Below are 25,976 nucleotides of genomic sequence, written 5' to 3'. Positions count from 1 at the left end.
ATGAATAGACATACACGTGCTTCTAATTAAAGACTCAAGTTCTCATATGTCGTATGTATATGTATTCTTTCGATCTGGGACAAGGGGGAGGGGCATATTTCGTGCAGTTCATACTAGTCGATAATGTTTCTAATCTCTCAAATAAAGCCTATTTTGCCAAATTAGAGAGAAATAATATTTTACTGTAGTAGGTGGCATTGTAAGGTGAAGTTTGTTTATGCGCTTTTAATTGTCAAGTATGCAGAAATGTTTAAAATTTAGAATCTGAAGGTCAGACAGTTCTAAGACCGGGGATCATGTGTTCTCCGTTTACACTAACTTTATCTGCAATGCTGACAGTGATAACTGAGATTCTTGTAGTGGTGTCAAATTATCACAAATGGTGAAAAATTGACGACTCAGCAGATCCAACACATCTGTAAGGGAAAATAACGCGCAGGGGTTAATGGCCGAACATTTGCTTACCTGTCAGTCAAAACGTGACATACTTTTTTGTACCCTCACGATTTTGTTTGATGTTAGTACATTTTATTAGGTCAACAAACCACGTTCTTTTGCATCACTTTGGCACATATTTTCATTAAAACCTCACACGATACTTACACAATTTACAGTATATCATGTAAATATATTTATCTGATTCCGATATGGTAGTTTTTGTTTTCAAAACCGAGCTTAATATGGACAATAATATGATAATGTCTTTTAATATGCGTTGCTTACTCAACAATGAACGCCTAGATAAAATACTTGATTAAATTAGCATGCAAGTAATGTATTTAAAAACATCACAATTTGTTGCACTGATATTTCGCAAAGAGTTAAAAGTACGAAAATGAAATGCATCCATCTTTTGCTCTTGGTTTTGTGTTAAAATGGTGGTCAGAGAGAGGTCAAAGGCTCCAATGGTTGAAATTGATGAGCTCGCCAGCTGACTGTACAAGCATTTGGAACCGGGCACTTAACGAGGGGGGTAGGGTTACAACGCTGAGAGGTACACTGCACGGAGCTTTCAAAAAGGGAGGCAGGCCTGGCTCATAGTCAGTTTGGGGGTCAGAGCTCGACGTATCCTGGAGTCCTGATTGGTTAACTTTTTTCTTAGGGTATATTAAAACTCGAGCATATTCAAAAGACTCTGGTCGCAGTCCTGGAAGGCTGCACGCCAGAAATTATAAATTGTCCTAGGAACCCGTTGTTGCAGGCGGTAACGCTTGCTAGCTCGGCTCTTCCTAGTTAAAAAGAAGCCGTTTCGGCTTCTTACCCAAAGAAAGCAACCAATTCCACCTATTTATTAGTTTGGATGGTTTAACAGTTTTACGTGTGGGAAGGGACTATAGATTGGCGTAACCATGCGCCTTCAGGAGTGTGTCTGTGTAGTGGTACTTCTGGTTGTTACAGTCGCAGCCGCCCCGGAGAAAGATCGAGGTAGGAGCATTATATCATTCATTTGACATTGTATCATGTTTTTGAGTTTGATGCTAACATATGTTTCTGATTCTCTGTGTATTTGTGTATGTGACAATGCGACAGTGTTTATGTGATTGAAACATTATGACATTCACATGTACAATGCCGATGAATTTTCACATCATTTTCCATATCCAAAATGATAATATACATGATATATATAACATGCGTATTGTCGTATTTGTCAGTTTGATGCCTTTATTACTTTGTTCCATGGTGCATGCATGGCGACTGCGATATGGAAAGTGTGATGTTATTAAGAAATGTGTCTAAATGTATTCACACTTTCCTTTACGCTGAGATACATTTTGGTGAAATAATTATTGTTATATCTTTGTATTTTTTTCGTGACGGTAATGTCCACCTGTTGATCGGACATGCATGGCTGAACGGCGACCAATGACAGATTATTATGTCACGTGACATTTGGCACCAAATCTAGGTCAGCCTGGGTCAGCAACATGGCTGCCACGTATCACCACGTCAGCAATTGTAAACGTGGAATTCTTTGTCAGCGAATCTCAACTTGGAAGTTGATGAGTCTGTTCTCAGTTGCATTGGTATTGATAACCTCTACACCTGTTTCGTCATCTCAGCACTTATATGCATTACATATTATCTTGATTACAGCATTACTTTTTATGTATATGTAATCATAATTTACAATTTATATATCAACAACAGATATTATATCTCAGATATATTATACAAGACAGTTTACCAATAAATAACGACATCAATCGCTTTAATTTCTTTTGACATTATTTTAAAATAGAGTGTTCATACAAATTACCTCTTGCTCTGAAGCTAGCTACTGAGCTTTCCTCGCGGTAAGGGTTGGGGGTATATGGTATTGAATATCACTTTCTTAACTGCGGAACCAAATTGTGATCATACAGCTCTAAAATGTTTCTTCACTGCTGGATTAATTTGAAAACAAATGTGTACTTAATATATATGTAAATTTATATAGCCTACGTCTTGTAAAAGTCATATTCTACTGTCTAAATATGCAACTCCATCAACTAGGTCAACTCTGTCAACCCGTCCAAGTCAACCCTGGTTGAACACCAACCCAACGCATTACCAATATCCAACAAAAGGTTATATATTATCAACGTCATCGCTTATGTGAACCTTTTTCTGATATAACGAAATTTCAACCGTGGATTACTTTTTATTCAATCTTTCACCGCTTTTGTCACATTTTGCTGTTCATGCCGAAAGAAATGACTGAGAAGTTAGCATAGAGCAATTCCCTCTGTGAAACAAATACCTACGAATTGTTTCGTGATTTGTGTTCAGGGAAGATGTTTGTTTTGCTATACAACAATGGTCATCTGTTTTTAATGCCAAACAGGTATGCTTTGATAACCTTTGTGGGTACGATATGTTTATGTGACTTCGTGTTTTGCAATAAACATGTCATGTTAGTCATTTGCTAGGGTATTTGGGTAGAATGGTATTTGGTATCATCATTCTGCACCACATGCTATCTGAATTGGGATAGCTAGATTTGCCTGTCATCGTCAACTGATTTTCATCTATGTATATTCATATCAATCGATATTCATATTTAGAAAGCAAAATGTCATAAAAAAGATGACTATGGATCTCGTTCTGATTCAAGAGCTGAAACATCCCCCTTGCCCCAAGAAACGAGCTAATTGAGAATCTGGTGACTTTGTTTGGTGCAAAAGAAGACAATCTCCAAACCATTGTCTGGCATTTGGCATCGTTAAACAATCGACGTAGATCATTGCTCACACCATCAGCCAATGGTTTGTCTGATCCATGTGCAGTGATGGAGGGGTTAACTCACTTACGTCAAAGAACACCAGTCACTCACTTACAAACCGCCTATTATAGGCTACCTACATTCCGGTGATCGGATAGCCAAGAGGTTAAAACATTCGCTCGTAACACAAAAGACCCGGGTTCGATTCCCCCATGCAATATGTGTGGCGTCCCCAGCCATACTATTGCTGGAATATTGACAGGGGTGTGAAACCATACTTACTTATTCATTATGTTCATTCTTTTAATTTGCCATACAAGTTCAGCTTCTCCTGCGTTGACCATTATCTCCCATGCATTACAAAGCTTTTCGTAGTAAAAACATATTAAGTAACAAGTACCTGATCACAAATACATTCAATGGAATATGGTCTCAGATTTCATTATGCGCGTATTTTAGTTTAACATGAGATACCTTCGTCAGTGAATTAAACTGTGAGTAATACTAGTACATTTAAGCATACGAATAAGATTTTGAACATACGCATCTGTATGCAGAAAGTAAAATCTTATTTGAATATTAACCCCTCATTAAGACACTTAACCAGAATTCTATCACCACCCACATTCCTGCCACTCCCTAACTCCTGGCCAGACATGCAAATTGAAGTCAGAGCTCCACATGTGGTTGCAATCACACATGCTTCTGTATACAACAATACAATTCCATTCACATGGGATGCATTTCGTTTAACATTGGCTGAACAATCGCACATACAAGTCACCTTGTACAAATATGTGGGACATGCAAAGCAAAGTTCACTTGTTGAGGCCAAAGAGAATTACGAATTCAACAAGACTAAATCTTAAAAATAGATTTGTCGATTGGTTTTCAGCTTTCGATATTCCATTTGCTATATCAACATTTAGGGTTATAGGTGTCAATATCTGTAATTAAGATTTATATTAAAACACGATGCAACGTCTGAATTGTTGGTGTCTCTCTTGAACACTTTCGTGATAATCAAACATTCCTTGATCATTTGCAGTTAAATGACCCCTCCATAGCCATACTAACGATAACGGGTGATAAATAGTGATTGGTATTGACCATAATGACAGAAATGGCTTACATTTATTATCGTATTGAAGCATGCATTCATCGGTGTCGAAACCTACTTCACAACATGCCCTCTTTTCAAACAATCATTCTAAAAATGAATTGTATTGTCATTTTCGGCAATATTCTCTTATTTTGGTGGAGTTTCTGCAAGGTTAGGGAACACAAGAGTCTCATTGTGTGTAATGCCACTGCCTCTTACACACAGAGATCGTGAGTATAGTTTTACGCCGCTTTTAGCAATATTCCAGCAATATCACGGCGGGGACACAAGAAATGGGATTCACACATTGTACCCATGTCGGGAATCGAACCCGGGTCTTTAGCGTGACGAGCGAACGCTATAACCACTAGGCTACCCGACCGACCCTACTGCCTCTTACAAGAATCTCAGCAAACCTGATACCTTGCTTGATAACTTTCTTAACTGAGGCCGTCCCACTAAAGTTGTGACGCGCTGTGATGGGACCAGGCGGTTAACTGTTAACGTTTATTTTGTTGAAGAAAAAATACTGCTAATAACTAAGTGTTCAAAACAATAGAAACACTTTTTTTTTTATTTACAAAATTCACATAAAGTTTGTGAAGCCTGGACTGAGGTCCTTTCCTCGAAGCAATATTAACCCCAACGTCGTACTGCCGTAGCTCCTACATTACAAGACTTAACAAACTCCAATATAATATATTGCTTTCTGGAACCTTTTGCCATTTTTACCTGACCTTGACACTGCCAGTGTAATACATTCGCAGAATCCCGTAGGAAGTATAACAATAGTTTTGGTCAAATGTCGCTTTGTTCAAGAAATAATTTACCCAGTTCAACTTGCTCTTGATTCTCTCCCACAGCACTCGGTTATCTCTTATATTTGCAACTAACGTACATCCATTTATTTGCAGGGTGCACATATCTAGGAATTCAGTACGAGAACGGAGCAGTATGGCTGCCAAATAATGAGGACAAATGTTTTGAATGTCTTTGCGACAATGGCGAGGCTCTCTGTTCCTTCCTTGCCGACTGTGACGGTTACGGTAAGTACAACGAACTTCAGCTGATGGTATATTTTGTCCCCTATACCATTATTTCACATACAGATGTGATGGTCAATGACACATTAGAAGAGTTTAAGACTGGTTAAAATCAGGTGCCGATGCTAAAATCTTGTGTCCTGCGCATGTGTGAAGTTCTTGTGCTGAGAATAATCTTTTAAGAATGTGTTTCCGTGACGATGTATACTGACGTTATTGATATAACTATGTTGAAAAAATAACTCTCAGATATTGTGTGGAGTTCCTGGTTTACATTGCAACATATATATTAGTCCTAACAATAACTATGTATTTGTTTCTGTAAATTCATCAACATGTCCCCGTAGTTCTTTCATACAATCAACTGAAACTTAAACTTAAATGTATTAAAACGAGTGTACCCTTCCAAACAGTATATCATAGTTACAGATACCGCTATACATTCAATTATTGAATATGAAGTCGTTGCTCATGCAGTTTTTTAAGTTAGTAATACTATGATCTAGTTTATTTTTCTAAGCTCAGTTTAAAATCCTCGGTAGGGCTACATAGGGATGGTGTACGTATAAAATGCGATGTATATGTTTGGGATGGTGCACGTATAAAATGTGTTTTAATGTTTAATGTTTTCACTCTTTCAGCCTCCGCCCTCACCGCAGAGGAGGTAGGTTTATATAAAACACTAAACTTAGGCTTCACAACATATAACGTCAAAATAAATACGTTGTGACAGACTAACGTTATAAGGACGTTTATTCACCTATATGTAAACATGCTTCAAGCAGCAAAATAATAATTCAATCTTATCTAAATATTATCTGGTGGGTTTTTTCACTTTGAAGATTTCACTTGTCACGTTTGTTTCCGTGATAGCGTTGATATTTTATGGTGGTTTTTTTTCCTTTGCAGAAAAAGATGAGGGTAATGGCTGCCGTCACCGTAAGTCATCATCACCTCTAATTATAACCGAAAAGATGACTCGTGGTCCTTATTCTCTGCGTTCAGTTTTAGTGATAAATTCAAAACTTTAAGGCACTTTCAATGTTAAGTAACAATAATGTAAGTAGTTGTTGTGTTTGTTTGTTGTATGCATGGATTAGATATTTGTCATTGCTATTTCAGGGCCTGCCTGGTGAGGATGGAGAACGAGGCCCACAAGGTCCAAAGGGAGAGGCTGTGAGTATTAGTTGGAAACTCCTTTCTGAAAATGCAAACCTTAATCTGACTGTTTTCTTTAGACATGGCAGGAATATTTCCTACAAACAAACGTGAAATACATTTGAAAAAATAATGCGTCAGTGGTGAAAAAAGAACTATAGTACACACAATAGGATCAATAAATTCCAATAAACTCACGAAAAGTTTAAATGAGGACACTAGTTGTTTACAAAATTGGTGAACGTGCTTTGCCCTACCGTCATGAATTCCGAACAAAATACTTGCTCTTCGTTCAAAGAACCTCAATTTTTCTTTTTATAGTCTTTTCCGTCTTTCGGTGGTAAATTGACAGCTAGACTATATCCCAGCTTCAAGTAGCTATTAATCTTACCCCCAGGGAGATTCCGGTCCTGATGGAACTAATGGTGTCCCCGGACCCCCTGGCTCCCCAGGACAGAGCGAGATGGTAAGTCTCTCTCTCTCTCTCTAACTACGTCTAGATTCTCTATTCTACTGTGATGAATCGGGTATTGTGGAGACACAACACTACCTTGTACCAAATGATATGATATGACCCGTCACCAGATGATATGATATGACCCGATACCAAATGATATGATATGACCCGATACCAAATGATATGATATGACCCGATACCAAATGATATGATATGACCCGATACCAAATGATATGATATGACCCGACACCAAATGATATGATATGACCCGACACCAAAGATATGATATGACCCGATACCAAATGATATGATATGACCCGATTCCAAATGATATGATATGACCCGATTCCAAATGATATAATATGACCCGCTTTGAAAAGACACTCGACATACTAAATGAACTATAGTATAAAACGAGGTAGCGAGTAGCCATTTAATGCAACAGAATGCGTTAACTTACGTGTGCAACATTTAAAACTGTACGTGTACGATGGACGTTTCATGTGACCCCCTATCGTTTTCCCTCAGTCAGCTGACCAGGCTTACCGCCGTTACTACGCCAGCAGGTTCTCCAACAAAGCTGGTGGGGGAGCTGCCTACGGACCTCAGTATCTTCAAGCTCAAGTTGTAAGTAGGAAACTACACCAGAGTAAATAGCAATAAACAACTTGAAAAATATTCTGTGGAATGTAGATTAGAGATACTCTTTTCACTTCGTGATTTTGGTTAGTATTCTTTTACACATCAATGTTGACATACGTATCGACTGAATAATCGTTTTAAAATGTTGCAAATCAGGTGTATCTAGTGTTAAAATTACACACCTCAAAGTTCAAGAGAAAGTTTAAAAGGGTATCTTTCATTCCCTTGTGATACCCACCTGTTGGTACTGCTGAGGTGATCTCTTCCCAGAAAGTATGCCAGTATAAGAACTATAAGGAGATTTAAATACCTGTTTTCTGTTCTTTGTCTTGTGTAATCTTCTGTTTACTTCTATGGACATACCTATAATAAATCAAATAATAACAACTGCATCTTGGAAAAATTATTATATTTCAGATAACTATTTTATTACTTTGATACTTTTGACTTCAGGGACCCATTGGACCACGTGGATTGAGTGGATCTCCAGGACCACCCGTAAGTTCTGGTATAAAATTAACAGCTGTTACAACAGTAGAATGTGTAGTTCATTTCCAGTTGTACAAAACTGCTCGAAAACTTTTACATTGCGGTTACTTACTATATTACTTTAATTGTGCTGAATTTAAGTACTGTTTCCGTGGTCTAGTGTTGGAGCGTCTCACAGGAGAAGGTCGGGGATTCGATCCCCGGCCGTGTCATACCAAAAGACGTTAACAAAGATGGTACTTGTTGTTACCCTGCCTGGCTGGTCGGCTCGGAGTCAGTGTACTGTGTTTGGGTAGGGTTTTCATGTAAAACTGCGGCATGGTATCTCAGTGGACTGGCACTATGAAATCGGCAATAGTCCGGACTGGTACAAGCAGTCACACACACACACACACATTCACACATACACGTGCATGCACATCGCTATGTAAGTGCAAAAATCATGAACGTCTCACCTGAATTTCAGGGACCCCAAGGAGGCCGTGGAATCAGAGGTGAATCTGGAGACAGCGGACCACAAGTAAGTACCTACGGTCACAACCTAGTTAACGTACTTTACACTTGAAGTTCCCGAGAAGTCTTGGGTTTATTCATATACGCATCTGTTATTAATTCCATTTGTTGCCTAGTTGTGAATAAGTAATAAATCAACTGATTTTAACTGATAGTAAATAAATCAAATCAAAGCTATATAAATAAACTACAAACTAATACATATTAGGTTTTAAGGTTTAAATTCATAATGGAATATTCAGAATTAATTCCAATCTATGAACCGAGTGATTTGACTATCCTCAGATTTAACATGGATGTGTTTTTAAACGATCATGCACAGTTCATATGAAGAGCAAATTTTGGTTTAATATGGAAAATATATAGGTATGTCTGTCCAGACAAACTCGTATGTTGGAAATTGTTCTCTACTTGTTATAGGGAGCCCCCGGAAGTCGTGGACAGCCTGGACCACCTGGACCAAGCGGACCTGAGGTGAGAGCACACCCAAATACAATGTTACATGCACATTTCGTTTGACATTCATTTGCAATAGAGGCCCGTAAAGCAAGTTACTGATGTTTCCTTTGTTGTCACCAGTTTCACTTGGACGAACAACTATAGTTTATTGTCGTGATTTCAGGGTGACAGTGGACGTAATGGTGAAGCAGGAGCTCCTGGTGTCCCTGGCGCTAGGGTAAAGTAGAAACTTGGAATTTGTATTGTACATTTCTTTTAAAAAAAAACAAAAAACAACTGATATCATGCATAATTACATTTATGGCTGTTGTAGGTGTTTGCTACAGTTTTAGCATCAAATATGACATGACATAAGATTAAATTGAAACAAAAATTTGGTTTTATTTTTCGAAGACCTTGCATTTAGGCCTTTGTTGAGATGATAGCCGTGCTATGACATTATATATGGCACAAAGGTCACATATATATATAGGTCATCTGATTACTTCTTCAGGGACCACCTGGACCATCTGGCATGCCTGGACTTCCTGGTGGAAAGGGACACAGAGTAAGTCTTGTGAACACACTTCTAAATTCGCACAATGTGAATCAATGCATAAATGATAGTTGTTATTGTTGTTATTATTATTATTATTATTATTATTATTATTATTATTATTATTATTCCTATTATTCCTGAACATGGCGAATATTTGTCAGCCACATGTTCAACCTTGCTATTGTGTTAAAGCCATAATTTAAAATAGTCAGTGGAGCCGTGAACATTTGATGATGTCATCTTCAGTTATTCGCCATAGCACACCGATAAGATGTAATGGTGATAAACAAAGTACATGATTGAATAGTATGCGTGAATTTTCCTCCAAACGTTTGTCGGAGGTATTTTCTGGAAATTAATACCTCCTTATCAGTTTCCCTACTGATAATACGTATTTGACATGTTTAAGATAATATGTGTTTCTCTGTCCGTTCCAGGGTTTCTCTGGCTTCCCTGGAAAACGCGGAGAGCAGGGTATTTCAGGAGAGACTGTAAGTACTTCGTTGCATAAATACATTTATACAATTTACTTCAAGCACACAATTTAGGCTTCAATCATCTCTTCTTTTGCTAAAACTGTGAGGAGACTTGCATACCATGCCAACAACTTTGCCATAAAAATATATATATCAAGTCATAGATATACATGTATATCAGGATGAGAATTTATGAATGTCAACTGATGAAGGAGTAAGGATACACTCCGAAACGTTGTGTTCCTCAAAATAAAGAAGTTGACATCTACATATTCTCTTCCTCATGTGTATCACTTCTAAATGCCTTTCAAAGACTACATCACAAAACTTCTAAATATTTTCATGACGAAACCAGATAAAACTCTGTATAGCCTACAAGAAAGCAGCTTGTCTGTAGCATTGTATCTGCAAGTGAAAGAAACTTGAGGTCAATCATGATCTTTGTTTCTTCTTCAGGGTGCCGTCGGTGCCCCAGGTCCATCCGGAGCTCCTGGTCCAGTTGGCCCCCGTGGTCAGTCTGGCGAGAGGGGTCAGGATGGTTCTTCTGGACCTTCAGGTCTTCGTGGTGTTGATGGCCTGCCTGGACAACCTGGATCCCCAGGAGCTATGGGAGGATCCGGACCTCCCGGATCTCCAGGAATGATTGGAGCTAAGGTAAGAAACAGTTTCTTTCTATAACCTCTTTACACTTTTTTTATTTTGCTGTTCAGCAAATATAAACAATAAGGTACATATATATACAGGCATATCTATAAGGGAAAAGATTCATTATTTCTTCCTGAACAATGTGCATTTAATGACTGGGCAGCTATAACCTAAGTTTTCATTCCTTAGTTAACATAGGAGCTGGCTAAATTTAGAAATGACAGACCAAAATGTATTCACAATACGGAGAAGGAATCGCAATCAAGGGCGCAATCCCCACTCCAGTTGAACAAATATTTTCAATGTTAATACGAAAATAATTATTCATATATATTACTTCTTTGAAATAACATCATGTTATTTGATTATACTAACACAGAACGTTCATTTCTCAGGGTGACGCTGGTGCTAAGGGACCCAAGGGAGGAGTTGGACCCCAGGGTCCTCGTGGAGAGAACGGTATGCCTGGAGCTGACGGAGAGGATGGACTGAACGGACCTCCAGGACAATCAGGAAGCGATGGCGAGAAGGGTACTGGTGTGAGTATCTTTGGGATCGAAGAAACATCTAATCTTTTGTGAATAAATATATTTTGTAACGTATGTATGAAAGTAACCACATGTTCTGAAGTAGATATGTACTATCATGCCATCGATCTTAAGCAGAAACCCAAATATGACTTAAATTATTTTGCATTGCAACCATTCAGTTTTATGTGTCAACCCGAATCGACCCGAGAGAAATTTATGTAATCGCCAATAATATTTTTAAACATGTGCGATCATATTTCTATTTTCACTCCAGGGTGATCCAGGAGCAGCCGGATCTCCAGGATTCCCTGGACCCCGTGGACCCCCCGGACTCTTGGGAAGCCCCGGATTGCCTGGTCTTAAGGGCGCTGCTGTATGTTTTCACTATCCATCAAATTAGACATTAGCTGAAACTTGCATATGTCATTTTCATTTTGAGTTGGATGCAATGAGGGACACTTGTAAATAAAGCGATTATTTTTTAAATTAAAGTAGTCAGATACCTCATAACTTGAAAAGGTGAATATAACCTTTTCTTAACCATTTGTACAGGGATCCCCCGGTCAAGGTGGATACAAAGGCGAACAAGGTCTGAAGGGTTCCCCAGGTACCCCTGGCGACAGAGGACAACCCGGACCCCCTGGAACCCAGGGAAGACGGGTATGTACATGGATCACTGTTTTATCAGGTTTATAATCGAATATGCACGAGACAGAAAAAGTGTTCTGCTTATGCTTCCCTCAAAATATCCAAGTTTTGTTTATAATATCCTCAGTACATTCTGACTGAAAGTATGGTTAAGGTCATGAAAAACCCTTTTGCATAATGATTCCGTTTAGTTTAATCTTACCATGTTGTTGTGCTGCAGGGTGGCCGTGGTGGTGCTGGTGCCGCCGGACCCCAGGGACTCAGTGGAGAGAGGGTAAGTTGGGGGAGAAGCTATTGTTGTAATGTGTACATTTAGAAAGTGGAGAGACGGTAAGTTGGGGAGAAGCTATTGTTGTAATGTGCACATTTAGAAAGTGGAGTGAGGGTAGGTCGGGGAGAAGCTATTGTTGTAGTGTGCACATTTAGAAAGTGGAGAGAGGGTAAGTTGGGGGAGAAGCTATTGTTGTAATGTGTACATTTAGAAAGTGGAGAGACGGTAAGTTGGGGAGAAGCTATTGTTGTAATGTGCACATTTAGAAAGTGGAGTGAGGGTAGGTCGGGGAGAAGCTATTGTTGTAGTGTGCACATTTAGAAAGTGGAGAGAGGGTAAGTTGGGGGAGAAGCTACTGTTGTAATGTGCACACTTAGAAAGTGGAGAGAGGGTAAGTCGGGGGAGAAGCTATTGTTGTATTGTGCACATTTGAAAGTGGAGAGAGGGTAGGTCGGGGGAGAAGCTATTGTTGTAATGTGCACATTGAGAAAGTGGAGAGAGGGTAGGTCGGGGAGAAGCTATTGTTGTAATGTGCACATTGAGAAAGTGGAGTGAGGGTAGGTCGGGGAGAAGCTATTGTTGTAATATGCACATTTAGAAAGTGGAGAGAGGGTAAGTCGGGGAGAAGCTACTGTTGTAATGTGCACATTTAGAAAGTGGAGAGAGGGTAGGTCGGGGAGAAGCAATTGTTGTAATGTGCACATTTAGAAAGTGAGGAGAGGGTTGGTCGGGGAGAAGCTCCTATTGTAATGTGCACATTAAGAAAGTGGAGAGAGGGTAAGTCGGGGAGAAGCTATTGTTGTAATGTGCACATTTAGAAAGTGGAGAGAGGGTAGGTCGGAGGGAGAAGCTACTGTTGTAATGTGCACATTTAGAAAGTGGAGAGAGGGTAAGTCAGGGGAGAAGCTACTGTTGTAATGTGCACATTAAGAAAGAACGTTTACACAAGAAGATGTTTTTATTAGCGATACCTTTTCATGTGAGACATATATAAACTACCTTACAGAGAAACGAGATCACTTCATAAGTGACCAAAACGACAAACGTTGAAGTAGATACCGTAGTTTTATAAAATCAATATATTTAGGCAGTAGTATCTATGAATAATCGAGCGATAGTATCAGTTAAATATAATCTCCAATACTGATTAAGGTAAATGAGATGTAATACCATGTCTGTCCTTCAAGGTGCATTGTTTCATTATCTGTGTTGAACCTAGGGTCTTCCCGGTGCACGTGGAAGTCCTGGAAGTCCAGGTAACGCCGGACCCAAGGGAGAAGATGGAGATTCCGGTGCCCGTGGAGAGAGGGGACAGACAGGCTCTATGGTAACTGTCTATACACATGTAGTTAACTACACTATGATGTATTATCATACTATCCGCGAAACCAAATGGACCATCACACAAGTCATTGAATTGCATCTCCTCGTATCTCCCATGTGTTTTAACTATTTGGTTCTTACGTAAAACGTAGTATTTCATTGATGTAAAGGTAGTATATGTGTTATCATTAGTTGACCCTTAACCTTATCCTTATTCTTACTCTGACCCCGGTAACCAATTGCGTGGATCGATACTCATGATGTCAATCACTGGATTATCTGGTCCATACTGCGGTCATATAGTTGGAATTATGCTGAGTGCGGCGTAAAACAACAAACCAACCAACCAACTAAATCCATAATTATAGATTTTTTAATTATAGCCATGTCTTTTGACAATTCCCTGACACATGTATCTTGCCAAATACGTACATGTAGTCAAAAGCCCTTATCTCGCACCATCGTAGCAAACGTTTTACCTATGTTTATAGAAAGTAATCACCATTGCAATGAAGGGTTTCATAATACATGTATATGTTCAAGATATGTGTTGTTTTTATGTTATCGTCTAATATATGACATCTGCAGAGTATGTTTTATCTACTTCTAGGGAGAGGCTGGACGCCCAGGTCCCCCCGGACCCCCTGGTGAGGCGGTACGAACATTTGTATACAACTTCACCTATACCTTCATTGTTGATCACACATATTCTGGTGGCAAAGTGTTAACTGTAAAAGTATCTCACACAATATGTTTTCCTCGGGAACCCACCAAATGTAACGACTATACAATAATTAGGAATATATATTAACGAAAGGTAACCGCATCACATAATTTAGGAATCATGTATCTAGCAGTAATTCATGTATTATTTTTTTCCTTTTTCAGGGTGCAGTGGGACCAGCTGGACCTGATGGAAAATCTGGACCACCTGGACCTTCTGTAAGTAATGAGAGATAAAATATAATACACTTTAATTAAATACCATACAGGACCTCTTATGAGGATGGTTTTGATATGTCTATTATTGTTATTCTATACACTTTTATTACATATAAAACTCAATTACTGTTAAAACGATAGTTAATAATATTATGAATAATCATTTATTATCCTAAATAGTAATATGTATTATCCTATTTCAGGGTCCATCTGGTAATGATGGACGCCCCGGGGAGATGGGTGCCCCTGGCCCCTCCGGTTCCCCAGGACAGCAGGGCGCTCAAGGCCCAACTGGAGAGAGAGTTAGTGTCCTCTATGCAACTACTATAGATATGCGAATCTGCCAATGCCAGTGATATCGATGGACTCTTGCATTTCTATTTCCAAGCTTTCCAGCAAAGTGGGATTTTTTAACCTCAGCGCAATTTAATGGTTTCACTTTTGTAAATATCATAAATCTGTTTTTTTCTGCAGCAAAAAAGTATTTTAACCGCATTTGTTCCTCAAAATAAAGTGTTGTATGTTGTGTAGTCAAAAATGGTACAATCCAAGCTTATTTTTTTAGATTTTCAAATGAAGATTTCCGCAACGTTATTGTGATGCTGATTACTTTCTGTATACTTCAGGGAAACAACGGCAAGTCTGGTAACCCTGGACAACAAGGACCTCGTGGACCCCCCGGAGATAACGGACCAACTGGTGAAATGGGACCCCAGGGAGCTCCTGGACCCGAGGTACGACTGAGGAGTGATTGTCTGGCTTAATGTAATTGCTGAGGGAATCATACCTGCATCGATACAGCTTCGAAATTAAACAGATGTTGTACACAGATACGCAAACTACTATTTGCCCATACACGTATATAAGTTCTACAACTAACAGATGTTCATTTAATACTTGCAGGACCATATCTATCATCTTCTATCTCACAGGCGTATTTATAAATGAGAATACATATGTACATGTTGTCAATATAAGACACAATGCTAATTCATTTACTTTGACAGGTTACTATTTCAATGTTATTGTCGTAAAAATCTGAACGTGGTTTTCAATATTGTGATTATGAATCATATTTCTTTTGCTTTTTTAGGGAGAGCCCGGCCCCAGAGGCGCTGAGGGACCCCCCGGAGGACCTGGATTCCAGGTTGGTACATAGCATGATGTATCGCTTTATATCGATGAGGGGATTTTTAAACGGACAGTTTATCGCTTTGATAATCGTGTATACTTTATCATACATTTGTGAGTGAGTGAGTTAGGTTTTAACGTCGCTTTTAACATTATTCCAGTTATATCGCGGCGTGTCAGCTTAATGTGGGAGGAAAGCCCGAAGTGATGCAGGTCTCAGACGTTTACCACTTCGGTGAAACCCACGAGCACGGGTATGGTGCTGACAAACCTAGAAACATAATCGGGGCGAACCGGGATTCGAACCCACAATCATAGGTTTCTGGCGTGCCCAAGGGACGCAACTCTGCACAGCGAATCGCGGCGCCTTAGACGTACATTTGTGAAGTAAGATATGCACATTGAAACATTTGATCACTTCAGGGTGCCCCAGGTCTTCCCGGACCCCCCGGAGAGGCTGGAACAGAGGGAGAGCCCGGTACACCCGGAGGACCCGGACAAGCCGGACGCACTGGAAACAGGGTGATTATAGCACAAAATGATTGTAAGAAGAAATATATAAAAAGAAACTGTGCACAAATTTCATTTTAAAACAATCCTACTTCCATTGTTTTTATCCATCGAATGAGCGAATCGTGTTTGTATTCCAGGGTGTCGGACGATACTGAACAATAAATTGAATAAAGGAATTTGTACTGGAATTTGTCATTGCCTTGAGTGTTAATGCTATTAGTTTCACACAGATTGATCTGTACTTCTGAACACATCTCTTTTTCCTGTGTGTCATAGGGAGAGCGTGGTTTCCCCGGTGAACGCGGACCCATGGGACCTGTTGGCGAGCCCGGATCACCCGGTCAAGTTGGACCCGCTGGAAATGATGGCGAGAGAGTAGGTTGCTGCCCCAAGTGCCTTAAGTGGCAGTATATATATTAAAGTTACAAATACGGTGCTAAAAATAATTACGTTTTCTAGGTAAGACAGTTGCAATTTGGGGAATATTTTATTTATACCTTCGGGCCGTTTACTGGGGATTTAGTATAACCGTTTTCTAGAGAAGGGGTAGTTGGCGATAAGGTTGTGCTTTAAAATCTCACAGATGCAGAATCTTTATTCAAATATTTCCTTTTCAGGGTATTCCCGGAGAGATTGGTATCCAGGGTGACCTAGGTCCTCAGGGACCCATGGTGAGTACAGCGAGTTCTTGGATTCAAAGTCGATCCGAAGGTTACGTTTTCCAGTCTTGTTGGTAAATCCTTCATGTCGTTGATATGATGGACAATGTGTATTTTCAAATGATATGAATCATTAAACGAAACTGAGTGTTTCATTATACATATACCGATGTTTTCAGGGTATGCCAGGAGAGCGCGGTCCCGCTGGAGAGATGGGAGGAAAGGGAGATGATGTAAGTAGCTTCTATCTCTTGATTGATACTTGCTAACTTGTCCATCCTTTTCTTAAACCCTAATATTGACTGTTATAGGCTTAAGTGTGGCTAATATGTGTACATTGATGATGAGTCTATAACTTTAGCTCAATGAATATAAAACGTTACCTCGATTTTACCCATAGAACTGTTTTTGTTCTTTAGGGTGACGCAGGACCCCCAGGCCCTGATGGAAATACTGGCCGCCCCGGTCTTTCAGGTCCTCCTGGAGAGCCTGGCCCCCCTGGTCTTGCCGGTCCCCCTGCTGAGAAGGGACAACCCGGTGACCCTGGCTTCCGTGGACAGTCCGGACCCCCTGGTGCCTCTGGAGAACGCGGAAATGGTGGTCCCGATGGAGAGCCCGGATACCCAGGTCTTCCTGTGAGTCAAAACCTTTCCCATGGTTATTCAAGTATACATTTCCAAAAGAAAAACATGATTTTGATGTGGGTTATCAATCATTTGACAATTTAATTGTTTGGGGCAATTCTTCACCGTTGAAAGGAGTAATTATGGCACTCGGCATGAGCAGTGATTTGTGGAATTATTATGTGCATAAATTTGATAATATTATTCTTGTCAATATTATTATTCCTATTTGATAATATTATTCTTGTCAATCTTCTCCAGGGTGCCTCCGGAGGTGCAGGTAATAAGGGAGAGGCAGGTCTGCCTGGATCTAAGGTACTGTTGTTTTTCTAACCCTAAACTTCATCATAAGATCTGTTCAGCAAATTTAATAAATTTGTTTGTCGTACAATTCCCGTTGTGTGAAGCAGCAATTGTAATGTGAATTCTACTGCATCCACAGCACTCTAAATGTGTCAGTATATAGGTTCATGTTGACTAAAACATCATTCATTACATTTTAGGGAGAGCAAGGTGACGGTGGCGCTGCTGGTGAACCCGGAAGTCAAGGGCCATCTGTGAGTACCCGGATATACTACTTTTCCACCATATATCCGCGTTATAACCTTGTAATATAGTCCTTTTCGTGTACGATATCTTAGAAAAATCGAGAGTTTGCCCTTAAAATGTATTTGTCTGTGCCAACTATTTCACAGTTCCCATGTACATTCCACTAGGGTGTTCCTGGTATTCAAGGCCGCAAGGGTCCCCGAGGAGAACAGGGAGTGGCTGGAATCCCCGGTGAGCCAGGTGCCCCCGGAGCCCCAGGATCCCAGGGTCTCTCAGGTCAACAAGGTCTCCCCGGACCCGCTGGACCTGCTGGCACTCCTGGTATCAAGGTCAGTGTGAAGGGGTAACATACACGTGTACTTATTGTGTTCACTGCTTGTGAAAAAGATCAATCTGAATACACAAAGAACAGGTTGGTTCATTCAACTGAAACGAAAACCAACGCACGTTTGTCATGCACTGGTGCTGTAAACAAACAACTTAAGAATAATTACGCCCTCTATTTCACAATTAGGAACACTAATCTGAGACGTACTTGTCTTACAGGGAGCACGTGGATCCACTGGCAACATGGGACAGGCTGGCAAAAATGGTGCTCCCGGACAGTCTGGAAACCCAGGACAGAAGGGTAACCGTGGAGAGGATGGTTCACCTGTGAGTAGACATAAACAATCATGTTTTATTTTTCAAATTCAGTTGGCTTTTAAAAAATCCTCTTTTGGTTTCCCTATCCGCAAACGTTTGCTTTAAATAACACTATTCTACCCCGGATTTCCCACGGGGGCACAATTAGTCTTTTAGAAGACAGCGCGTCACTAATTCTCAAGGAAATACCTAAATAAACTTATGCTACTTACACATAACAGGGATCATCTGGACCAACTGGTCCTCAAGGTGCCTCAGGAGAGCGCGGTGAGCCAGGTATGCCTGGACCACCTGGTGAGACTGGACCCGGAGGACCCCAAGGACCTAATGTAAGTAGTATCACCAGTCGAAACCTATTAAAACCATATAAATCAATAAGACCTATGTGAGGGTCCGTTATGCATACCGTAAAGGCTTTTTCTGTCTATTGCGAATGTATATTTTTGCCTGAAGTGGAAAGCATTTCATACTATTCCCGTATAACATCACAAAATAAAACCATTCACTTCATCCACAGGGAGCTCGTGGAGCCAATGGACGTCGTGGAAGCGATGGACTTCCAGGAAAACCTGGACCACCTGGACCAGTTGGAGGTCCCGGCTCCAACGGACCAACAGGACCCTCTGTATGTAGCAGTTAATGACCCTCAAATGTAAAGCCTTGATAAATTTAGTAACTTCCATTTGCGTTATTCGTCTTGACCAAGCATATATGATCGTTAATAAGTTAGTGTTAATCTTGATCAGGGAGCTCCCGGAGCTGATGGTGCCGCTGGTCTTCCAGGGCGTCAAGGCGAGGCTGGAATTATTGGAGATGCCGGACGAGTTGGACCCTCAGGCCTACCAGGACTTCAGGTGAGTAATTTTAATTCGTCCACTTCTGGCGCACGGTATGGTCGCATTTGGTTTATGAAACCATCAACAATGCCCGCAGTAACCCGTTGATAGGAAGAGGTAATTTTTCTATTGTGTTTGTCAAATCCGATCACATCACCAAATATGAAAGAGGAATTATCCGAACATTGGCGATGCATGCATCAGATGGTTTGTTATAAATAATAAAATTATTCGCGGAACTAAATGACTTAATATTCACATGTAATTTTGGTTATTCTATGGCTATTTTTAACATTCATAACAATCCGTTACAGGGTCCAGCCGGACCTAGTGGACCAGTAGGCGAGGCCGGTGTACGAGGAGAAAGGGTAAGGCCGTTTTATACCTTTAAATTTTACAGAATAGGCAGTGAAAATATTGATAAATATATTACAGAATCAACATTACTTGGAAATGGACACAAGTGTCAAACGGAGATATGTATCTTATTATCTTTAATATCACGTGCCTGTACATAGATTTCCTCTGTTAAGCGTCGAAAATGTTATTAATTCATATCAATAACATATCATTGTTTGTCAAAAATCGAAAAGACCTTCACTGATTTGATTTGCTCTTGACGAAATATCCCGTCTGGTCATATATTGTATCTTTGTGGTAAATACACGCGACATTTTAACATGTATGATTCTTTACGCAGGGAGCAATTGGACCACTTGGACCCCGTGGACCACAGGGATTGAGAGGTTCTCCCGTAAGTAATGATACTATGTTTTAATTGGTTTGGTGTGGACGATAAAATTTAAACATACTTGTTATTGTCTGTTTCACATTGCCGTTTAATGTTAATCATCCAGAATGTATAGATGTAAATAATATATCCCAGTTTTTACGCATTTACAAATCATATGTATGAAGACGTCCCAATCGTTCCGCACAAGCGGGTGTCGCTGAATTTTGCTAACATGTTATCACCGATCTGATATTTATTTAAACATGAGAAGTGTAAAAGAAACCCTGACAAATAATGACTACCATGGAGTCAGTATAAGCCCATGTGTTTCAGGGAGTTCAAGGAGAGCAAGGAGTTGATGGAGAGGAGGGAGATGCTGGCAAAAATGTAAGTGGCACAAGAAAAACATCGGGAAGGATAACAGACGTTTAAAAGTTACAAATAATACAAATTTAATTTTTATTTAAATAAATTTAATTTTTATTATTTTTATTTAATTTAATTAAATTACAACAATTAAGTAAATGTTCTAATGTATTTACATACTTATACTTACAAATTAATGTAAAATCTACCCTGATTTACGAACTTTTATATTATAAATCATTTAGTATCAACTAATGTAATTTTATTTCACTAAGATAAATAGTGAGGGTAGATATCAAACTGTCTTTCTCTTATAATGTTGTAGGGAGACAAGGGAGACCCAGGCTACATGGGACTTCCTGGATTACCCGGACCCGAGGTTTGTAGAACTATGTGATTATCATCATTCATTAAATGGCAACACCCTGCCTGCTATAATCCACCAATGAACATGAATACAATGTAACAGTGTATATATGTTTGTCTACTTCTATTTGTATTGAAAAACATCTAATAGTGAAGTACTTTCAAGTAACTCGAATGCTTTTTACATATTATCATTTGTCGTTTACAGGGTCCAATTGGAGAGAATGGTGCATTAGGACCTCGTGGACCAGCTGGAGAGAGGGTATGTATTATTTATTAAATTCATACGACTGAGTTTTTTTGTTTGTTCGTTTATTCTTTAAAGCTGCACACAGAAATATTCTAGCTATATGACGGCTGTCTGTAAATAATCAAGTCACAAACAGACAATTGAGTGATTGACATCGTGAACATAGATCCACGCAATCGGGACACGATTTATATGAAACCAACACGATCCCGTTATTCGCCTCTTACGAGTAGCATTGGTTGCTGAAGATCAATCCCAACTCGGATCTTCACGGGTGTCATGTATATGTTTGTAGTCGTAAAGAATTGGTTCTATTTTATCTTTCCTTTGTTTTGTAGGGTAACGACGGTACCCGTGGACAACCAGGACCAGCAGGAGAGGACGGACCCGGTGGCCCACGTGGTGCCCCCGTAAGTACCCCATACAAGATCAAATATATTGATTTCAAGTTGTGTTACCTGCCTATATTTCACTCAACCACTTTTCTCAAACACTTATTAGATATCCTCGCCCGAAGTCGTCCGAAGACAAGCGTTCCCTAAATTAAATATTCTGTTTCCAAAGTATTTCAATTACCCAACTGCTTGCTTTGTAAATTGAGTACACTCTGAAGAAATGATGAAAAATTAATTATTGGATTGGCATACATATCCATTGTAACATTCATTGTAATAGCGCACAGCATCATGAAAGTTCACGAAGAAGGAATTCTGTTTATCTTTATGCTTAAATCTTATTTGTTTATGTTAATGTGTGCATTTTCCGTGAACTTGTAATTTGTAAACAATTTTGTTTTATGTTTGCTTGCTAATCTATTATATATTCCGTACGACAGGGCCCCCGTGGACCCGCTGGAGAAGATGGAAGAAGGGTATGTATGTTTGTGAAACTACATGAGTTTTATTCTGCGTTGATCATCGGCAGATTGGACTGATTTCAAACAATTCTATCCCGTGATATTTTGTTATTAACACTTCACAAGTAGATCGAATTGTATAGGAAGAGTACAAATATAGGTGTCATCGATTCGTGCTTATGATGTTAATGCAAGGGTTCTCTTTGTCACAAGCTTCCATAATCGTGTTATATATTTGTGTGTCAAAGCTAAGGTTCTTTCTGTAACAAGCTTCTATCTCTGTGTTATACATTTGTGTGTTAATACTGACGTCCTTTCTTCTCATCACAGGGATCCGCCGGTCTTCCCGGAAATCCAGGACCCCCCGTAAGTTACAAAATACATATATATAATATAATAGAACATACATAAATATATATATGGTAACGTTTTCTGTATTGTTACATATATAAAAAATAGAACATCCTTATATCCACAAGACGCATATGTTTAGATGCTATCCCCAACGTTTAAAATCTCAAATCAAAGAATAATGACTAAGTACTAACTTGATCAAAGGCTAATGACTGTGTCGTTTAGACGTAGTTACATTTACAAGCTAACGCCTGTCTGTTATAGGGACCCCCAGGAGAGAGCGTGTACGGCCGTGCTATGACCGGCTGGGCCACTGGATCCAAGGGACCTGGCTACATGGTGGGTATTTGATATCGTCACTTAGTTCCAGATCTGTTTCCTGACAACTCTAATTTATCCCTGAATCCAAGTTTACACAATGGTACATGGTTATATTATCATATCCAGAAGGAAGAGATCTATTTCACCTTCCCGTTTAAACATGACCATTACCATGATTATCATTTTGTTTATAGATATCCATAATGACACATGCTGACTCTGAGTGAGTGAGTAGGGTTTTACGCCGCTTTTAGCAATATCACGGCGGTTGTAGAAGATTGTGTCAGAGGATACAAAAACATTAAACGGATATGACGTTTTAGTGCTATAAGTTAGATTCACTGAATGTGCACGCAGGGGTTTAAAATGATAAATGACAGTAGGAATAACAGCAAAGAATTGTGTAATTCATCAAACTTTTTTTATCGTATTATCCTTTCTGTTTCCAGGGTGACGTACCATCTGCGGTAAGTTGATGTGTAATAACAATTCTAGATCCGTTGAGATTTTGAGACAATATATACATTAAAAAATTGCATCCAAGTATTATGTTTGATAAACCTGTTCCATCACTTGATGCTGTAGCAATATAATAGAACACTCATTTTAAAGGTTTCGTTTAACAAATGATAGTCTAAAGAAAATTATTTTCCTATATGACTTGAATTGTCATTTAGTTTTCTTTATTTTTAGGAGGGTGAAACTGAGGAGGTAGGTTGTTCTTTTATTTTGTTGTTTCAGGCATTGCTTGATATTTTAAAGAAAACATTTAAAAAGACTTAAACTGCAGAATGAAGTGCCATTGTTAAAAAGATCTTTACGATTCGAAAACTTCAGTATTCAATTCAATATGATATCAAGTGGGTGTTAAATAGTAGAGTGCACTTCTCATTGTGTACTGTTTTCGTGCAGGCACGTAACGCCATCAAGGCCCTGAAGGATGTTGAGGAGGAGATCAAGAAGCTGAGGGACCCCACTGGAACCAAGGACGCCCCTGGTCGTACCTGCCATGACCTGTTCAAGAACAACCCCGAGATCACTGATGGTGCGTGTTCATGACAATCGAGGGTCTTCTATTTTAATGCATGTAGATACGAAGTACTCTGTTTTGTCACTACCATTATACAATAATCTGAAGGTGAATCAGAGGATAATGTATCACAAAACTGGCCGAGACCGATAAATAGGCATGACCTTTGACGTAACCTGTGACCTGGATTTAGGGGACGCGGTAGTTTGTTTTTAAGAGTATAAGAATATGAAATGTAAGTATACAATACCGGCACAAGGTTCTAAAAGCGATATATTTCGGATGGTTTCCATGTAATCGATCTGCAATACCAATGTTGGGAATATGTTTAATCTGGCAATCTCACACTTTGCTCTTTATTCAGGTTGGTACTTCATTGATCCTAATGGTGGTGGTATCAGTGATTCCTTTGAAGCTGAATGTCTCTTCAACGGAAAAAGGACCGAGACTTGCTTACACCCAATCCAAACTGGGGTAAGAGATTTTATCAATGAATCAACGCTTACACTCTTTAAGATCATTATGCTCGTCATGTTTTATAAGGCCCAAGATGAAATTTTACTAGCGTGTATTTGTACTCCTTCACTACCTGTTAAGTTGTATTCAACAATAAATGTATGCGTATTGTCGTTTCTTTATTCTTATTTCTTTTTGCAGTATGAGAGCCAACAATGGTTCACCAGGAAGGAGAACCCAGAAGCCCACGTGTGGTTCGCAGAGACTTTCGATGAAAGTGGCTTTGTAAGTACTCGCATAATACACAAGGTCACTTTCGTCAACAACTTCTAAGAGTTATATGATTTGTAGTATTCAATTCATCTTTATCGATTACATGTTTTCGTGATCTAATGATTCCCCCAGAACAGCATTCGTATTCTGGTATATCCTTCAAATACAACCCCTCTGAATAACATCTGCAACAATCTGGATTATGGTCCGGCTTGGCGTGTGCGTGGCAGTTTGACATAAAACATGCAGACCTTTCCTCCTGAAAGTACATTTGAAGGATAGACTTATAAAATTTCAGACACATCCTCATCTCGAACTGATGATCTGTTGTCCCTTGTAGTAAGTTCATGATAATGCATGGTTAACTAGCTGATAATCATTTTGAGCCTACGCATCCTTTTTCTAAAGCAGACAAGGACATATGTCATGATGTTCACAGCCTACGTATTGTTGTGTGCATCTTGTGATGCAACAAATGATTACTGGATTTCTCTTGTAGTTCAACTATGGCGTCCACCAGTCTCAAGTTAAGTACCTCCACCAAATGAGCAGCCGTGCTCGCCAGGATATCGTATTCAGCTGTAAGAACACCGTCATCATCGCCGACCAAACCCCAGGCAACATCAGGAAGGCTATAAGGCTCGGCAGCTTCGACGAGGAAATCATGGGACCAGTTGCCAAGAAACCATACAGATTTAGAGTAAAGTCAGATACATGCATGGTACGTTTGTTCATAACTTAAAACTTAAAGCAATTTGGTTGTTAAAAGCATTTGTCAACTTTGGTCCTCTTCTTGATCTCATGTTGGTCCAAGTTTACGTTTTGTGGTATCCAAAGAGGTTTTATGAACCTGAAGAATCTTCTTCCAGTGTTCACTTACAAAATTATACATTTATTCTATCATCATAAAACCTGGACTTCTGTTATGTTTCAAATCACATGAACATATGGTATGTTTGTACTAGTTTTATCAATATATAATAATTTCTTTCAGACAAGCAACGGGAAATTTGGAGAAACAATAATAGAAGTCCGCGGCCGTGGACAACGCGTAGAAAGAATGCCAATTATCGATGTAGGACTTTATGATGTCGGTGGAGAAGATCAAGAATTTGGTATTCAAATAGGGCCCGCTTGCTTCAGCTGAGCCGATGACTAGTTCTATATTCATCCGCACACGTCTTCTCATATTTCATGACAGATATAGACAATTATAGAAATAATTTCAACATTCATCTAATAAAACTCAAGTTCCTTCCAGATATCATTCTGTTAACCTCATGGACCAATTTTGTTATTATTTGTTTTCGACATTTGAGAAGGGAACATCGGTGCCGCGGCGGAGGAGAATAGTAGGCGGATGTTAAGAAACTGTGATTTACTAAAAAAGCATATGTGATCAACGCTACATAACTGCCATTACCTACATCTAGTGTTCAAGGGATCAAGTCAGGGGACACAACCTATGCTGAATGCATGTTGTTTCAACGCGGCCTGTTTACTACCTCTGTCTAATAAATCCGTCCAAAAATGTCGGCATTCAGCTGAAGTGGGAAATAAAAAGATAAAAATAA

The 25,976-nt window shown here is 39.4% G+C and overlaps 1 protein-coding gene across 1 annotated transcript; it reads left to right on the top strand.

The window, feature by feature from the left end:
• Positions 1 to 1,035: 1,035 nt before the first annotated feature.
• LOC124135818 (fibril-forming collagen alpha chain-like) lies at positions 1,036 to 25,976 on the top strand. The gene is made up of 52 exons (XM_046501414.2): positions 1,036 to 1,425; positions 5,222 to 5,353; positions 5,992 to 6,014; positions 6,260 to 6,289; positions 6,473 to 6,526; positions 6,906 to 6,974; positions 7,494 to 7,592; positions 8,061 to 8,105; positions 8,563 to 8,616; positions 9,030 to 9,083; positions 9,232 to 9,285; positions 9,562 to 9,615; positions 10,044 to 10,097; positions 10,539 to 10,736; positions 11,123 to 11,266; positions 11,532 to 11,630; positions 11,810 to 11,917; positions 12,126 to 12,179; positions 13,396 to 13,503; positions 14,110 to 14,154; positions 14,388 to 14,441; positions 14,645 to 14,743; positions 15,068 to 15,175; positions 15,535 to 15,588; positions 15,996 to 16,094; positions 16,362 to 16,460; positions 16,703 to 16,756; positions 16,924 to 16,977; positions 17,164 to 17,379; positions 17,629 to 17,682; positions 17,871 to 17,924; positions 18,084 to 18,245; positions 18,463 to 18,570; positions 18,783 to 18,890; positions 19,079 to 19,186; positions 19,308 to 19,415; positions 19,712 to 19,765; positions 20,098 to 20,151; positions 20,464 to 20,517; positions 20,822 to 20,875; positions 21,071 to 21,124; positions 21,451 to 21,522; positions 21,948 to 21,983; positions 22,299 to 22,334; positions 22,587 to 22,661; positions 23,093 to 23,110; positions 23,337 to 23,354; positions 23,556 to 23,688; positions 24,038 to 24,147; positions 24,331 to 24,414; positions 24,902 to 25,123; positions 25,397 to 25,976. Exons 1-52 carry the CDS (start codon positions 1,350 to 1,352, stop codon positions 25,547 to 25,549), a joined length of 4,320 nt encoding a protein of 1,439 aa, XP_046357370.1. The 5' UTR covers positions 1,036 to 1,349; the 3' UTR covers positions 25,550 to 25,976.

Source organism: Haliotis rufescens, unplaced genomic scaffold (genome assembly GCF_023055435.1).
Source record: "Haliotis rufescens isolate VD_foot unplaced genomic scaffold, xgHalRufe1.0.p SCAF_4, whole genome shotgun sequence".
Taxonomy (NCBI): Eukaryota; Metazoa; Mollusca; class Gastropoda; order Lepetellida; family Haliotidae; genus Haliotis; species Haliotis rufescens.
The sequence above is the reverse complement of the archived record's forward strand: the minus strand, read 5'-3'. Positions and strand labels throughout refer to the sequence as shown.

Excerpts from the sequence above, each read along its gene's own strand:
- LOC124135818 (XM_046501414.2), top strand. The coding sequence starts at position 1,350 with ATGCGCCTTCAGGAGTGTGTCTGTGTAGTGGTACTTCTGGTTGTTACA. Across the intron at positions 1,426-5,221 it reads CGCCCCGGAGAAAGATCGAG|GGTGCACATATCTAGGAATT; the intron begins GTAGGAGCATTA and ends ATTTATTTGCAG. Across the intron at positions 21,984-22,298 it reads CTGGAGAAGATGGAAGAAGG|GGATCCGCCGGTCTTCCCGG; the intron begins GTATGTATGTTT and ends TTCTCATCACAG.